Source organism: Artemia sp. Qi Xiang Cuo, chromosome 9 (genome assembly GCF_049724085.1).
Source record: "Artemia sp. Qi Xiang Cuo chromosome 9, ASM4972408v1, whole genome shotgun sequence".
In the NCBI taxonomy this organism is placed as follows: Eukaryota; Metazoa; Arthropoda; class Branchiopoda; order Anostraca; family Artemiidae; genus Artemia; species Artemia sp. Qi Xiang Cuo.
The window spans coordinates 31,787,576-31,804,720 of record NC_142802.1 but is presented as its reverse complement, the minus strand read 5'-3'; the positions used below and the strand labels follow the sequence as shown (position 1 = coordinate 31,804,720).

At 34.3% G+C, this 17,145-nt stretch overlaps 2 protein-coding genes across 6 annotated transcripts in view; one reads left to right on the top strand and one right to left on the bottom strand.

The window, feature by feature from the left end:
• The window catches only part of LOC148948573 (protein transport protein Sec61 subunit alpha), a 40,424-nt gene extending 40,226 nt beyond the window's left edge, over nt 1–198 (bottom strand). The window contains exon 1 of the mRNA XM_089094479.1: nt 42–198. Within this exon, the coding sequence (XP_088950605.1) occupies nt 42–48 (7 nt within the window). The 5' untranslated portion in view covers nt 49–198. The remainder of the gene's footprint in view (nt 1–41) is intronic.
• A 199-nt stretch (nt 199–397) lies between these two features.
• The window catches only part of LOC148948572 (F-box only protein 42-like), a 98,561-nt gene continuing 81,813 nt past the window's right edge, over nt 398–17,145 (top strand). The window contains exons 1-3 of one of the 5 annotated variants that reach the window (XM_089094476.1): nt 398–513; nt 10,133–10,259; nt 13,814–13,939. In XM_089094476.1, coding sequence (XP_088950602.1) covers nt 10,133–10,259; nt 13,814–13,939 — 253 coding nt within the window. In that variant the 5' untranslated portion in view covers nt 398–513. Of the gene's footprint in view, nt 532–2,767; nt 2,792–10,132; nt 10,260–13,813; nt 13,940–17,145 lie in introns of those variants that run through there. The other 4 variants (XM_089094475.1, XM_089094474.1, XM_089094477.1 and 1 more) reach the window with 4 other exon arrangements.

The following is a 17,145-nucleotide window of genomic DNA, read 5'->3' as shown; positions in this document are numbered from 1 at the left end:
ATTTAGGCATACAACAAGAAGTTTAGTTTTAAAAAACTTACAGGCCATATTTACAGTAGGTTCCCTCCTTCTATATTCTTCCTCCAACTGTTTACCGATCTGTCACCTTTCTAATGAACAGGGTTAATGATGGTGAAGCAGAATTTTGTTTAAAATTAAGCAGCCAATGAGGAAAGAGCTTCCCATCAACGGTCTAGCGTCTTCTTCTTCCTTTTTCAGTAGTTACTGTAAAATTCTGACTTTTAGTATTATATTTTTTAAACACTTATATTCACATTTTATGGTTTAAACTAAGATTGTATGACCTAACAAATATATTAAAATATATATAAACTTTTTTGAAACAATTTGGTAAACAAGAATTTGGCAACCGGAATTAAAATTTCGAAACGAGATCGTTTTAACTAAATAGCCAACATACAATAATTTGGATCTATAAATCCAAAAAAGGCGTCCTTCGGCCACCAGGAAAAAAAGAAACCGAAGTCAAATATTACCATTAATTTAATAGAAGTATTAATACAAGTTGAGGTTACCTCTTTTTAAAAAATTCATTATTTTTTTTGTGTGTGTGTGGGGGGGGGGGTCATTAATTTGCTAGCTAAAAGATAAACATACAACATAATGTTTCTTTTAAACACTGATCTAAATTTTACTACTTTAATACAATCCTAAATTGCTACCCTTGCAAATGCATCCCAGTCTTCATAAGGAATTCAGTGGACCTAGGCTATTTTAACTTTTCTTTTTCATAATTAGTCTATAACATCAGAAATTGCAGAGGAATCCCTGTAATTATATTTAAAACAATCAGTGATATAGTTTTAGGGGTTGGAATTTCTGGAAGGAAGCATTATAAAATTCTGAAAACTACTTTTAAAAAATTCTAGGCTTATACTCACTTAGCATATATCTTTTCTAAGAGTTGGCTTAGTCAATTTAATTGGTAATTTCTAGTGGGCTATGTAGTTTAGCTAATATGAAAGTGAAAACATCATTTGATGCTTTTTTATGCTCTTTCATAATTTAAAAATCACTTCTGGGGCCTATTGCATCTTGAGCCCTTAATGAGGCCCCATTGGTATTTAATTTTTGTAACCACACAAAGAAGTTATCAACACTAGGTAAGTTATTGAAAAGTGGTTAAAAACATAATACTAGTTTATAAATAGGTTGTTCAAAAGTAATATCCTATTCCAAAAATACTTATTTATAACAATTCAAACCTCATTTATTAGGTAACTACCATTTCACCTACCCTTAACAACCATTACAATTGTTTTCCTACTATTTCAACTTTCTTGAATGCCATTGACAAAAATAATGCGGGATTTTGCAATTTGAAACTTTGCTGTTGACAGTTCAGGGTATATATTTGCACACTAGGAGGTTGGGGGCAGGTAAATTTCATGGTTAGTTTGCAATGGGCCATAAAATTTAGGTAGGATGAAAGTGAAAACATCATTTGATGTTTTTTTATGCTCTTTCGTTATTCATATAAAATACCTTCAGGGCCCCTTAAAGGGCTCAAGATGCAATTAGCCCCAAAAGCAATGATTCAATTATAAAAGAGCATAGAAAAGGCTCAAATGATGTTTTCACTTTCATCTTAGCTAAATTATGTAGCACACTAGAAATTTACCCTTTAATTTACCTCTCCTTCCTTAATCATAAATATATGGCACATTTGCAGTCTTCAACATAATTTAACTAGGATGAAAGTGAAAACTTAATGGCACCTACTTCACTTGATGCCTTTTTATGCTCTTTCATAATTTAATAATTGTTTCTAGGGTAAATTTAATTTAGAGCTCTTAATAGGGCCCCAAAAGGCAAAACACTCCATAGCAACAAAAAGAAACTTGTTTCAATACTTATGTATTATACCACCAACACTCAAGTGCTTCATTTAAGTAGAACTGGTTTCATTTGTTAGCTTCTTTCAGCTTAGCAGGTGACATGACAAAGACAAGGGACAGAATAGATAGGAAATATATAATTTGCTATATATTTGCACAATAAGAGAGTGGAGGTTAAGTATTTGGATAGTTTGAATTTCATGTGCAGAATAATTGTACCTAACACATTTTGCATACATAGGCCTACCTGCTATACTTAAACCCCCCTCCTAATGTGCAAATATATATTTATTTATTTATTTATTGATACCAAAATATGGTAAGCTTTAACAAGCTTGTTGCACTAAACAATTATAAAAAAAGTCTATGACAATGTTGACAACATAACATAAACATACAGTAAACATACACACTGAAAACATAATAACTGAAACATACAGTAGCATACCAAACTAACTGAAACATATCTAATAATAATTGAAACATACCAAAAAGTAAGCCTACAAAATAACTGAAAGCCACACTGGTCACAAATCAGCTAATACAAAAGTAATCTGTAGTACTAGGTCTTATCCCAATAAAAATGGATTGGGATAAGACCTAGTATAGAAATCTGTAGAGGCTAAACTACTTTTGAAAGACTTGACTGTGGTACTTGCAACTATTACTGATGGAAGGGAATTCCAAATCTTCCACACTCAGCTAGACCAAGAGTTTTGGCCTAATCTTTTCTGTGAACATGGTGGGTAAATTTTATGTTGGTGTTGATGGGTACTACTGTATTCTGTAAAAGTGAAAAAGTGAGTTGGACTGGTATTATCAATGTTCCTAACAATGTAGAATTTTTTTATTAGGTCAGCTCTATCATGTTGGAACTGAAGACTAGGCAACTATAGTCTCTGAATTCTCTGGTGGTAAGGTAGATGTCTCAGGTAAGGTATGAGTTTGGTGACCCTATGTTGCACTCTCTCAACCCTCCCTCTATCTCTTTTATTAAGGGGACACCTTACTGATGAGCAATACTCAAGTATTGGATGTACAGTGGATACATAAAATGAAACCAATGAGTGAAAATTTAACTTAGAAAATGGATGCTTTAAACATAGTAATTGGTAATTTGCCTTATGGGTGATATAGCCCAAATTTGTTTCTAAAGTATTATATTCTCATCATATTTTGTGATATTTCATTAGGATTGAGAATCAGAGAAACAAGTTCTACTTAAATGAAGCACTTGAGTTTTGGTGATATAATACATAGCCTAAGTACCCTTGTTTCTGCAAAAAACTGTCAAGTGAGAAAAAATTGCCATTTGCAGATGATTCAAAAATTGTAATTATTATTTTCTTAGACTATTCTTAGTAGTAAATTGCTATTTTGGAAACAAATTTGCAGGAATGTATAGAAAAACCCATAAAACCTCTTGCAAATGTCACAGCAAAACTGACATCATTTATGAGGGGTGTCTAGCTCTTTTTAAAAATCCCTGCAAATTTATTTTTAAAATAAAAACTTACTTTTGAGATTTGGGAAAATAATAATTGCCATTCCTGAATCAGCTATAAATGGCAATTTTTTATCATCAGCCAGTTCTTTTAGTAACAAGTTTTTAAACTTTTGGTTACTATGGGCTGTTTTGAGGCATTTTAGCCCTTTAAGGCCTCACAAGAATATAAAAAAGGCATCAAGTGATATATTCACGGGCACCCTAGCTAAATTAGGTTGTTAACTGCATATTTACCAAATATATACTCTAAAATGAATATACATAATGCATTTTCCATATGTTACTCTTTTCTTCAAATTTCCAGGAGTAGATGCAGCAGTAATGCTTTCAAAAATGTCATCAACAAAACCTGGGTTCCCCTGTTGATACTTTGTGCACATTGACCCTTGTAACTAGTGTAAATATCAATTCTTTTAGTGGGGATATATGCCTCTAAAACTACCACCTGGATCTGTGACTGAGTCAGTACTTTTAATAGTTCTTTTCATTCATCTTGATTATTATAGTGAATTTTTTTCTGATATGCTGGTAACTAAAAGCCCTACTTTTCAAAAAATGTATTCTTTCCAATCAAAAACAAACAAGACACATGCCATTTAGAGGGTTTGAGAGGGATTAGCCTTGTGGTAATATTTGTTTGTTATGTTGTTGACATTATGACAATTAAAAGCACACTGCTTGAAATAAAAATTGCTTTTAAGAAACTGCAGTTATAGTCATAAGATGAAAAATTGCCTAGACTTCATAGAATTTGTATCATATTTTAAACAATCAGTCTGTTTTTATTAGTTCTTTCCAGTAATCAAGATTATAATGACAATTTATTTATTTTTCTTGTTTTAAGAAATAGAAACCATACCATTCAAAATATATATTGTTTTAATGGAATAGAAATGACACTTAATCCTTTCAAAGGATTTTAGAGAGAGGAACAGGGTTGTAATAGCACTATTTATATTTATAAACCTTGATTTGCCCTGACATTTTATTTTTTGAACTAAAGCACAAAGGTTGCTCTGGCTTTTAGAAGGTTTAGGGGTGGCCTTCAACCTATTTGTGGCAATTACTTTCTTATATTGACTTGATTACCAATAATATTTTTTTTTCATTTATTTTAATATCTGTCTGTTGTCAAGTATTGATTAATATATTATAGTACTTTATTCCTGCTTGTCTTAGATTTTAGTGTGGCTTTTAACCTTGTTTTTGAGAAACTTTTTTGTTGGAAAATATTTTAAAATTCAATACTAATAAAAGCTGAAATATTTTGGCTTCACATCCAAAAGTCTTTATCAACAGAAAAAAAATGAATACTGGATCAAACAAGCCAACAAATACTAGAAAATAATATTGAAAGAGGAGAAAATCCCACAAAATAACTTTAAAAAGAAAGCTTTTTATACAAACATGAATACAAGTCTAAATATCTGGTTATCATATCCGGATGACTTTATCAACCAGAAAAAAAAGAGAAAAAACTGGATTAAACAAGTTAACACAAGAATAGAAAATAAGAAAAAAAAAGAAAAGAAAAATGCTAGTCAGACCACACTGCCTTTTGATTTATTAATATGAAGTAAGAAATATAACAGGTGAAAGTTTTCAATTAAGAGAGTAAACTTTGAAAAAAATAAATTCTAATAAAGTTCAGGTATTTAGGCATCATTTCTAGAATCCTTTAGTTATTTATTTTATTCAATACAGGAGAAAGCCATAGGCTTGTCACAATACAAACACAAGAAGTGACAGCTCAAACAGCCACACTGCAAAACACAAAACAAAAAATATTCTTCAGCAAAAACAACTATATTACAGAAACTGTTTTTCATAGAACTCAGTTTCAATGAGAGCACTCTTAAATGTTTGCACTGTTTTTGCAGAAACTACTGTAGCCTATCAGGTAAACTATTCCAAAGTTTTGTTGCTTGGTTAATAAAGCTACATTGACCTTTTTTGTGCACTTGTGGCTGATACAGTTTATACAAGCTTTGTCAAGTGGCTAAGTAATGACTAAGCTTGAGGAAATCAGCCCAGTCCACCTTACCAACACCCTTCAGAATATAGAATATATTGATCAGGTCAATTTTGTCCTGTTGAAACTGCAGGGAAGGATCTCCCAAACATTGCAGTCAACTCTGATATGGTAAATGTCTCAAATATGGCACAAACTTTGCTGCCCAAAGTTGACCCTTTTCAATTTGCTGCAAGTCACATTTCCATGTCAGATACCGCACAAAGGAAGAATATTCTATCACTGGGCGTACTATTGTCTTGTACAGTGTCATAAAAATTTGAAGGTTAAATTTGCATAAACTTCTCTTAATTTGAAGCAGACTATAATAACTGTTTCGCAAAATTATTGGCTCATGCTTGCGAAGCTTCAACTGGTTATCAAAGTGAACACCTAAATTCCTTACTGAATCCACAGATGAAACAGGTGTATCACCAAGAAAATAATTTTAGGTCGAGCTTTTTCAACAGTAATGAAGTATGAAATATTTTTGATGGTATACAAACATGGAGTTTGGTTTACACCACTCATTTAGGGCATTCAGATCCTTTTGAATAAGGGTGACATCTACTGGGGAGGTGACACTTTTATACAGTTTTACATTGTCCGCAAACAGTTTGACAGTGGAGTGATGAAATACTTCAGGCAAATCATTGACAAACAAACAAAATAACACTGGGCCCATACAACTGCCTTGTGGCAGACCACTCAAAATTGGGCTCTCACTTGAAAGTGCACTACTGACTATAACTTGCTGGGAACAGCCTGATAAGTAATCTGTAATCCATGCTAAAGTTCTACTGCCTAGCTCATACTTTTCACATTTTTCAAGCAACAAATTAACTGAAGCTTTGTCAAACGCTTTACCAAAGTCAATGTACAAGCGATCAAACTTCAAACCAAAATCAGCCATATTTTGGAAATCTTTCATAACTTCTAGCAACTGGGTATTGCATGACCTTTGTTTCTGAAACCATGTTGTGATGGATGCCATAATTTATTTTGCATGGAGTACAGTAATCCTGTAATCTGATTACAATAATCTTTTCAAGAACTCTTGAAAAAATTGAGGTGTTTGAAATTGGATGATAATTTGCAAATTGGGACTTAGATCTTCCTTTATGGAGTGGCTTTACGACTGCTTTTTTCCATGCTAAGGGACGTTTACCACTCAATAGACAACGGTTAAACAAAAACGCAAGAGGTTCAGCTAAACACGTGGCTGTCTTCCAAAGAAAAGCTTTAGAAATACCGTCTATATCTGGAGCTTTATTAACAGAAAGGTCAGGGAAAATTTCTAAAACGTGCTCAGAAGGAATATCAGAGTCATTGAAAGGCGCTTTTATCCGCTGAAACAAATTTAGTAAAATGGGGTGGATTGCACACTTGAATGTCATTCGGATTTACAAAAACTGACGAAAACAGTTGATTAAACATATCATCCTTTGTCTGATCATTGCTTATTAATTCACTAGTAGCTGGGTCATCAAAAATGCATGAATCAGTTGAGGAATCAGCCTTTTTTCTATTAACATACTTCCAAAACTTCTTTGGACACCCTCGAACGTTAGTAATGATTGACAATTCGAGTTATTCCCAGTTAATGCGTACAGATCGAGTGGCACGATTCTGAGCCCCTTTATACATACACCACAAGTCTTTTTTTTTCCAAAATATACTGACTTCATTGTTTATTTTTATCACTAATAGCATCAAGTACAAATTTTGGCAGTCGTCTTCTTTTTCTTGAACCTTCTTTTATGCAATAACATGGAATGAACCTATCAAATGCTTCTTTTATGACCTCTCAGATAGACTCAAAAGCAACATCCACATCTGCATTTCTAGACTGAAGCTCCTCAACAATAGAAACAGAACAGATAAAGTTTTGAATTTCATTGTAACAATCCTTACTGTAATCTTAATAAAATTTAGAACCAGAGTTTACTGCTGCACATACATTCATTGATAGAGACATAACAACATGGTTGGTTTTTACCTAGAGGTGGCAGCATCTTAAGGTCTACTATGCCATCTGGAGATTTCATGATCATCAAATTTAGTATATAAGGAGTGGAATCACTTCTGAGTCTTGTGGGATCAACACCATGCTGGTACAGAAAACTATCCTGTAAGGTTTGCACAAGTTTAAACGCAAAACTCTGGTCTGTCCCTGACCTAGCTTGGGATGACTAGTTGACATCAGGTGCATTGAAGTCACCATGAACAAGAATTTTTGAGGAAACAGATGAAAGGTACAACAGATAACTCAGGAGGCGATCGTCATTTAACATAATAAATTCATTTTTAGATGGGCTAAATTCATTATAAAAAAGAAACAAAGGAGAAAAAGGAAGTAGCTTAAAAATTTAAACACAAACTAGAAATTAACATAAAAATATGATGAAAAGGACAAATGCTAAACAAAAATAAAAAACAAGACGTTAATTTTGTGCATTGTACTCATCTTTTATTTTTTAGTAGGCTATGTGTTAACTTGCTTAGACTCGCCTTTATAGGCTATCTTTCTCTCTCTATATGTTGCTAGTTGATAAAAGATTCTGGATGGGAAGCCAAAATATAAAGACTATTATTAGTATTTGGGTAAAATCTAAAGCAACTTTGTTTCTTTTGAAAAAAAAAAACTGGGAAAAAAACTGCCTGAATTCAGGCATCGCATCCATTTTGTAAAAAAAAAAAAAAAAAAAAAAAAAAAAAAAATCAAATTTACCATTATTTGGGAGTAAAATCATATTAGAAGTTTTTTCCTACATTTAAACATAAGAAATGTTACCCTAACAGCCTTGCATATTTAAATAGCCACATTTTTCATATCATATACATGTTACTTTATATTGATTTATTTATAAGAGCACCAAATATAAGTCAAAAAATGGTTGGTAACACTTTTTGGACTTTGATTAACTAAGGACTGGATCATAATAGCAGAAGATTCAGTCACTGTTAGTCATTAGGACTGTCTTCAACAGGATCTGCTAGCCAATCTAGTTCCTCTCCTTCAGAATCAGATTCTGATTCAAGTGACTCTGCCTGTTCTGAAGCCCCCCTCCAAAAAAAGTTCTGGCTACAGCCCTGAATATTATATGTCAATTCTACCTCTGAACTCCCCTCGTCTCTCCCTTAGAACTAATTCTGTACCAATCTGAAGATTCTTTCAAAACAAACTGCTGAAACCCAAGGGCTGTTAAACTAGAATAAGAATTTTAAAGATACTCTATTCAGTAACAACTGATTTGGTTTCAATTGGTTCGAAAGCAGGCTAAATCACAGGCAGCGCAATCGCACTGCCTAAGTATAGAACGATGTTGGCACAATGTATTATTTTTTTTTCTTTAGACCAAGGCACTTTGTATCAAAGGAGTTGTCGTAGAATCTTTGAAAAGGGCTCATTCGATTGGAAATTGGAATGGCTAGTGCACTTTTTAATAGTCGAAAGTGATTGGAAGGCAACTAACTCCCTTCCACGCCCACCATCTCCCTAAACACATCCGATAAAAATTTTGAGATAACCATTTTGTTCAGCGTAGTTGCTTTCCTGATAGAAATTATGTTTTTGAGGAGGATACTCCCCCACAGCCCTCAGGGCAAGGGTTGTAAGTTATGCCCTGGGGGCATATAAGGTTATTATAGAAGACTTTGTTGTAGAAACCAAAAACGCCTCATTCAATTGGAAATTAAAGGGCGAGAGCCCTTTTTAGTACTTATAAGTGATTTGAAGGCAACTAGCCTTTCTGTCACGCCCACCATTTTTCCAAGCGCATGCTATCAAAATTTTGAGATAGCTATTTTTTTCAGCGTAGTTGAGAGTTCTGTGAACTTTGTATTTGAGGATGACAACCCGCCACAGTCCACAGCGCGATTGTTACAAGCTATGCCCTGGGTGCATATGAGGTTTTTAAAGAAAGTATTGTTGTAGAAACTTCAAAAAGGGCTCATTTGATTAGAAATTGAAATGGCTAGTGCCCTTTTTAATTGTTGAAAGCGATTGGAAGCCAACTAATACCCCTTCCACGCCCACCATTTATCCAAACACATCCAATCAAAATTTTGAGAAAGCCATTTTGTTCAAAGTAGTTGAAAGGTCTAGAAATTATATCTTTGAGGATGGCACTCCCCCCACAACCCTCATGGTAAGGGTTTTAAGTTATGCCCTGGGGGCAAATAAGGTTTTTATTGAAAGCTTTATCGTAGAAGCTTGAAAAAGGGCTCATTCGATTGGAAATTCAAAGGTCTAGTGCCCTTTTTAATAGTCGAAAGTGATTTGAGGGCGACTAACCCCCCTCTCGCACCGACGTTTTCCCCAAACACATTCAATCAACATTTTTAGATTGGCATTTTGTTCAACGTAGTTAAAAGTTTTAGAAATTAGGTCTTTGAGGATGATAACCCCCTCAGAGCCCTCGGGGCAAGGGTTGTAGTCTATCATCCATCCTAGCGCAGAACTAAGGTAGGTAGGCATGGAGTAAGGGTAATTCAAATAGTCCATCAGTTTTGTGAGCCATTTGAAGGTAATTGGAAACCCCAAATAAAAGGTTTTTAAAGATCTATGACTGACTATTTCCGCAGGACTTGCAGGCATTTGAGCAACTTAGATTTTGCAAAAAAAAAAAGAATTACGAAGTTATTTACTATTGAGTCAAAAACCAGGTAGATCAGTTTTAGTTGTTGTTTTTTAGGGCTTTTATTTTATTAAATTTTTCAGTTATGTTTACTTTATATAAGTATTTTTAATAGATGAATGAAAACGTGTCAATAATTCTCCCAGATGAAATATTGGAGATAGTTTTTCGTAGCCTTGCACCATATTCAGATTTAAGGAGCTGCAGTTTAGTATGTAAACAATGGAACAGGGTTGCAAAAAGTAAGTTCATTTCAGAAAATTCGCTACTGTTTTCTCTTTTTTATGTCAGATGCCACCAAAGCAAGGAATAAATAATAAAAGTAACTAGAATATATACATTGTAATTAAGCTGGTCAGGATAAAAATTAAGATGTTGAAGACATTTCAGAACAAGTTATGGGTTTCTATGAGTTCATCTTCAAAATAGTCTGAGATGTATAGATCATAGTGGTAAGGCTATTTTGATGGACATTAGAGCTGCAAATAATGAGGTTGCAGCTGAACTTTGTGTTTTCCAGTAAATTAGAACTTACTTTTTGGCATTTTTGACAACCTTTTTGATTTTTTTTTTTTTGTTTTTATTGACTGGATCTGCTATTTTTCTTTCTGCTCTTTTGCTGTGTTGATTTTCTCTGAAGTGCTTATTAGACGCGTATGGCCTTAAGATAGGCATCTTATAGAAATACTGCTACTACTACTAACAACTCACCGCAACACCAAGCCACCTGAGGCCAACACAGCTGCGCACATCTCTCTTCCATCCCAATATATTCAAAGCCTCCTTCTTTACACCTTCACAGGAAATTCTCATTTCTCTTAAATCTTTCTTTATGATATCCTCGGTCTTCGGCAATCTGTCATTCTTCATCCGAAAATCGTGCTCTAGCCATCTCAACCTTTCCCTCATTGTAGGCCTAGAAAGCGGGCTTTAACCACGCTTTTCGGACAGCCTACTGTTTGAAATACGGTCGGTCAGCTGGCTACCCAGAACAATTCGTAAGCAAATTCTCTGGAAAACATCTAGCAAATCTTCATCTGCTGTTTGGAGCGCCCATGTTTCAGAACCATATTTGGCCACTGTCATCATTGTAGCTTCCAATATTGTAATCTTGGTTTGCAGACTTATCTTCCTATTCTTTCAAACTTTATCTTATCTCATATGGTAAACTTATACTAGTGCTTAACTGAATGATAATTGTTCTTTTATGAGGAAACTTTCCCCTTTCCCTTAACCCCTGGCACTTGACACGTGAGTTTGCTCTTTTCTCCAAAAGTTTTAAGAACGATTGTTCAAACAAGGACAATTGGGATGGGATAAAAAAGTATTTTTCAAAGTGCCCTAAGAATCGAAGAGCTTACTGCTACGCATTTCCTATAAAAGATAAAAGTTTTTTATGATATTTTAAACGGTAATCGATAAATAAAAAAACTTGCAATTACCCTATTTGTTGCACTCATAAATTATTTTAGTAAAGCAGTATGCAATTTTAGCGTAAAGAGGGAGGGATAATGGGGAAGATGCAGCCCTTCTCATATACTGGATAATTTCTATTCAGTTAAGCATTATTTGAAGCTTACCATAAAGAGTGGGACTTTGTGGGGGTGGCATCCCATCCTCAAACGCAGTACAATTTTTGTTCATGTTAAGTTTCAATGTTGCTGTTTTCTTTCACTGGAAAAAAAATTCTTTTTTTCGTTTTTAATACAAAATATGGTACAATATAATTATTAGGAGAGCTTTCACCCCCACTGCTCATTGCCTTTACTGCAAAGTTAAACTTTCGCATAACAATGTTTAAAAAACAATCACCCACCAAAAAAACGCCCCCTCATGATTTCTTAAGAGGGCCCCGAAATGTAAAAACGATTTTTCAGGAAGGAAGTGAACGGTTCGATTTTTAATTATTCTACTGCCAAGTTGAGATGCATAGGATTTTGGCAAAATTCATTAAGGGCTTAGCTACTATTTTCGACTTAAAAATTTTCATATGATATCTTGAAAAAATTTCAAGTTGAAAGTAGCAACGAAACCCTCAAAAACTTTTTCAAACTCCTACGCGTCGGAGCTTTAAATTAGAGGAGCATTCGTTGGAAAAATTCTGCTCATGGAGAATGTCCACTGCTCATGCCCACTGTTTTACTTTGGTTCAGGGACGCGTATGATATGATATTTATTGCAATAAAAGCACCCGGATATCCCTTAGTTCTATGGCTATCTACCTTAGTCCTGCCATAGGAATGACGTATGGAAGGATGATAGATTGACTTATCTATCAACAAATGAAATGGTATCATTTTTTTACAATCCTAAATCTGTCTGGATTATCTGTCTTGGCTTTTTCTACAATTAGCTATGGCTTGATGTCCGCAACTACGTGACGGGTGTTAGATAGACTTATCTATCAACAAATGAAATTACATCATTTTTATGCAATCCTAAAAAGGGCTTATGCCAGATTTGCCTCTCACTCACGCGGACTATCTTTCTTGGCTTTTTCTACAATTAGCCATGGCGTAGCATCCACTTAGCATCCAAATTACATACTTAGTCCCTGTTTATGATTCCAACTGAGACGATATTTTCAGGTTGAATTCCTTCTGTACATTGATTGGGAGGACCTCTCGTAACTCTAAGATTAATGTCGTAACTTCCCATGGACAACAATAAGGATAATGAATTTTGAATATTTTGAATCAAGATAAAAAGGAAATATTTTGATATATTTACTTTATGAAAATTTCGTTGCTTAGGGTTTTAGTTACAGTTAGGTGCGCACCCATCGGGAGGGCTAAAGTGGTTGTAGCCCCCCCCCCCCGCTCAGGAAAAAATTACATTCTATTTTTAAATCTTATGTAATCTGCTCGGTTTTATCATTCATTCGTTAGTCCCTACTCAAAACTTACATTCAAAGAGCTAAAATAACTTGAAGTAATGCCAATACCATTTTTAATAAGGAATTTTTTTAAGTTTTCCGTTGGTTGGCCCAGGGACCATTGGTCAGCCCCCCCTCCCCTTAATTAGTTTTTGAGTGTGCCACTGGTGACGGTAGACAGATGTCGTTCCTTACTTACAGTTCGTTGTCACGATCTGTTTAAATGGCCATTGTTTTCATTACTAATATTGTCAAAACAGTTACGTTTTCACTGTATGTGAATTAGGCTTTAAAAAATAGCAACATTTAAGTGTCTCGTGAGCTGTGAGCAGTCTAAAGATATTTATATGTTTGTTGATAACAGGATTTTGATACTCAGTAATTTAAAAATATGTTTTATATAGGAATAATAATATATCTTTAAAATTCTTTATGTTTGTCAATTTTTCAATCAGTTAGTGCATTACACTGTAGAAAACACGTTAAATAAGGCAATATCAGCATCGATGATTAATACAGAAACACTAGAAAAAAATCCTTTTTTTTTATTTTACTCCTTAAGGTTCAAATTACGTCGTAACTAATTGCCGACCGGATAAAAACTATTATTTGGAGGTGTAAACTATAAAAAAGTATTAAAAAACTATTATTTGGAGGTAGGGTTATTTTAGCCTATGTACCTGAATGACAGCCGTGGCCATAAAAGAATCAAAAGAATTTACTTAGGGAGTACTTGTAACAAATATAATAAGAGGACGCATGGCAGCATACATGGCTGCACAAGAAAAAGACACAGTGTATAATCATAGCTATTTTATATTATTTCTATATTATTAGCTATTATTTATATTATTTATAATATAAATAATATTTATATTATTGTATACTATTTTATATTATCAGCTATCATTTTTGTTTCAGGTACTTATAGATATGGGATTGACAAGCTATACTCTGGGCTAAGAGGATCAGCTTTGTTGCAATGCACAACACAAATACACGACATTGCTCCATCAAGGCGTTCACATGTTGCTACTTGTGTTGTTGGTAAGCCAAATTTACTTTAAATTTTTTCAGGTCAGTTTTAATAGGAATATGTGCTAGAATATCATATTATCAGAGTCAGTGCCCTAGCATTGACTTTGCATAGTGCGAAATGCATCCCATGTATTGATTTTCTGTATTATTGCTGTTTCTGGCCACTTGTTATGGAAGGGGTGGTTGTAGAAAATTAAGAGGAGACTTCATTTGATTAGAAATTGAAAGTCTTAGTGTGCTTTTTAGGTGTTGAAAGTGATTAAAGTATAATTAGCTTCCAACCCCCCTCCTTATGTCTTTTTGTCTAGGACATCCCTGTACCCCCCCCCCCCCCATGGAATCAGTATATGGAATAAATGTACTTACAACTATAAGTGCTTGGAACAAAGGGATACTAATTTACAATAAAAATTAATATGGAGGTACGCCCCTAAGCCAATAATGGATTCCTAAAAAAAGGGCAACAAAATTTTTACAGTCAACTTGAGACTAATACTTTTTGTCCTATGGCCAATGAGAAGCCAATTAGCAAGAAAAATAGAGAAAAAATGTTGGTTCCGCCCACGATTGGCCTGAAAAGGGAACAAAAAAGCTTTTTTCTGAGCCAAGGGACCAGGGGTCCTGATAAACAAGGCCCTAAAAAAGCCAAACAATTGTTTTTCTAAAGAGCTTGAAACTTAATATTGCACGTTTCTGGATCAATGAAAACCTTGGCTTGAAACATTTTCTTAAGTCGTTGGCAGGGGCCCCAATTCATGTTAATTTAGGGGTCGCAACCTTTTTTTATTTATTTTTTATAAAGAAGATTCATAAAAAAGTACTTTTCAAAATCAAGGGGGAGAAGAATCGTTTTTGGATGTTTTTCAAGGAAGATACCAAAAAATAACTTTTCAAAATCAAGGGGGGGGGGGGGGGCTTAAGATGAACAGAAATTATCACAACCAGAAGTATGGCTACCACCTCCTAAACCTTCTAAAGTCCATAGCGTCATTTGTGTCTGAAATCGATTTGCACTTCCAGTAGTGTGTTTGCTATCTTTCGTCACGTCAAAAAATCAAAAAACAGCACACACGCACAAATAATATAATAAGTTTAATAAAGGTTTACAAACAAGAGTGGTGCTACTCCCTATCCCTCCTAGACCCTTTTAAACGGTTCGTGTGTTATTTGCCTTTTATTAAACGATTTTTATTTTGGTCAGTCTGGTTTTTAGTTATCAAAATAGAAAAAAAAAAAAAAAAAAAAAAACAAACACCATAATCACCAAGTTAAATGGAAAGAACTAATGAAAGTAAACGAATTGTTTAGCATACAAAGGTATAATTCATGGAAATTTTAGCCGTTTTAGTTTTTTAATGTTATGATTATAAAAAAGGTAATGTTTAAAATATATTCTGTTTTCAAGAAAGTGCAAATGTCGGTCCTTTTTTGGACAAACCATAGAAAAAATGTTCATGCACCCTTATCCCTTTCTCAAACGTAACATTTTGAGCCCCCTTGCTCTCCCTAAATTTTCACTGAAAGCATTAACTCAATCCGTCTGATCGTTCCCGAGATGTTAAAAACATGTTATTCTGATAGCCTGGGTATCTAATATAAACTATTTTTTTTATTTACCTCACTACTTTACTGTGAATAGATTCAATTTACGTCTGCTTGGCCTCCCAACACCCCCTGAAAATTTCAACTCTATCTCCAATACAGTTTCTGAGATAATGTAGACAAGCTATTTTCATAACCTGGGGGCACATGGTTTCTTTCGTTCTAAATTCATGGAAATAGATTCTATTCCAGCAGGGACTCATAGTACCATAAGTTTAAACATTGGAGATCAAATTTTTAGACGCTTCCCTTCAACCTTTTCCCTCAAATCAAGATTCAAAGTCCTCTTCCGTTCTTCCCAACGCTACCTAATAATTTCAACTTGATCCTTAAAGTTGTTCTCAGTACGGCCCCTTAACAGAAAGAGGTTAAAGGCACCACAGAGGATTATAGAGCAACAAAATTTAGGTGGATCGGAGAAAGAAATTTTTAGGATCTTCCTGTCCCATTTTTAGAGGTAAAACTCTTTTGGTCCCCATTTTTGGAGATGAAAATCAAACCTCTTTGTCATCAAACCTTGATTCATCGTACCAAAAACGGTATATTACCGAATGGTATATTAACGGAAAATACTTGTCTGTCTTGGATTGTTATTAACAGCTAAATGGCTAAACCTATAGTCAAAATGAGTATCAAACAGTTCGTGATAACAAACTGTAAGTAAGGAACGACCCGGCTCAATAATAACCGAAACTCTAAAAAACGGAATTTTGGTACCAGTAGATACATCAAAAGAATCATATTTTTATGCTGATTTCAAATATATAAGTTTTTATCAAATTTAGTCTAACCCATCAAAAGTTACGAACCTGAAAAAATGTGCCTTATTTTCGAAAAAAGGGGAAAACATCCCCTAAAAGTAATAGAATCTTAATGAAAATTACACCACCAGATTAAGTGTATCAGAAAACCCTACTGTAAAGGTTTCGAGCTCCTATCTGCAAAAATGTGGAATTTTGTGTTTTTTGCCAGAAGAAATATCACGAATGCGTTTTTATTTGTTTTTTTTTTTTTTTTTTTTTTTCAGGGGTTATTGCATCGATCCATTAGTCCTAGAATATCGTGAGAAGGCCCATTTGAACGGAAATTAAAAGTTCTAGTGCCCTTTTTGAGTGACCAAGAAAATTGGAGGGCAACTTGGCCCCCTCCCACGCTCAGATTTTTTCCAAAGTCACCCAATCAAAGTTTTGAGATTGCCATTTTGTTCAGCATAGGCGACAATCTAATAAATATGTCTTTTAGGATGACTTAGTCTCCCACAGTTCCTGGGGGAAGGGCTGCAAGTTATGCACTTTGCCCATTGTTTACATATAGTATTGTTTATTGGGAAGTATACAGACGTTTTCAGGAGCGATTTTGTCTGGTGAGGGGGGGGGGGATTTGGCGGACGGGGTTACGTGAGAGGATCTTTCCTTGGGGGAAGGGACATTTCTATGAAGGGGGCGCCGGATTTCCCAGCATTATTTAAAAAACGATCAAAATTTAAATAAAAATGACAATTTTTTCAATTGAAAGTAAGGAGCAACATTAAAACTTAAACGAACAGAAATTTTTACGTATATGAGGGGTTCGCCCCCCCCCCCCCAGTATCTCACTCTTTACCTTTAAGTTTT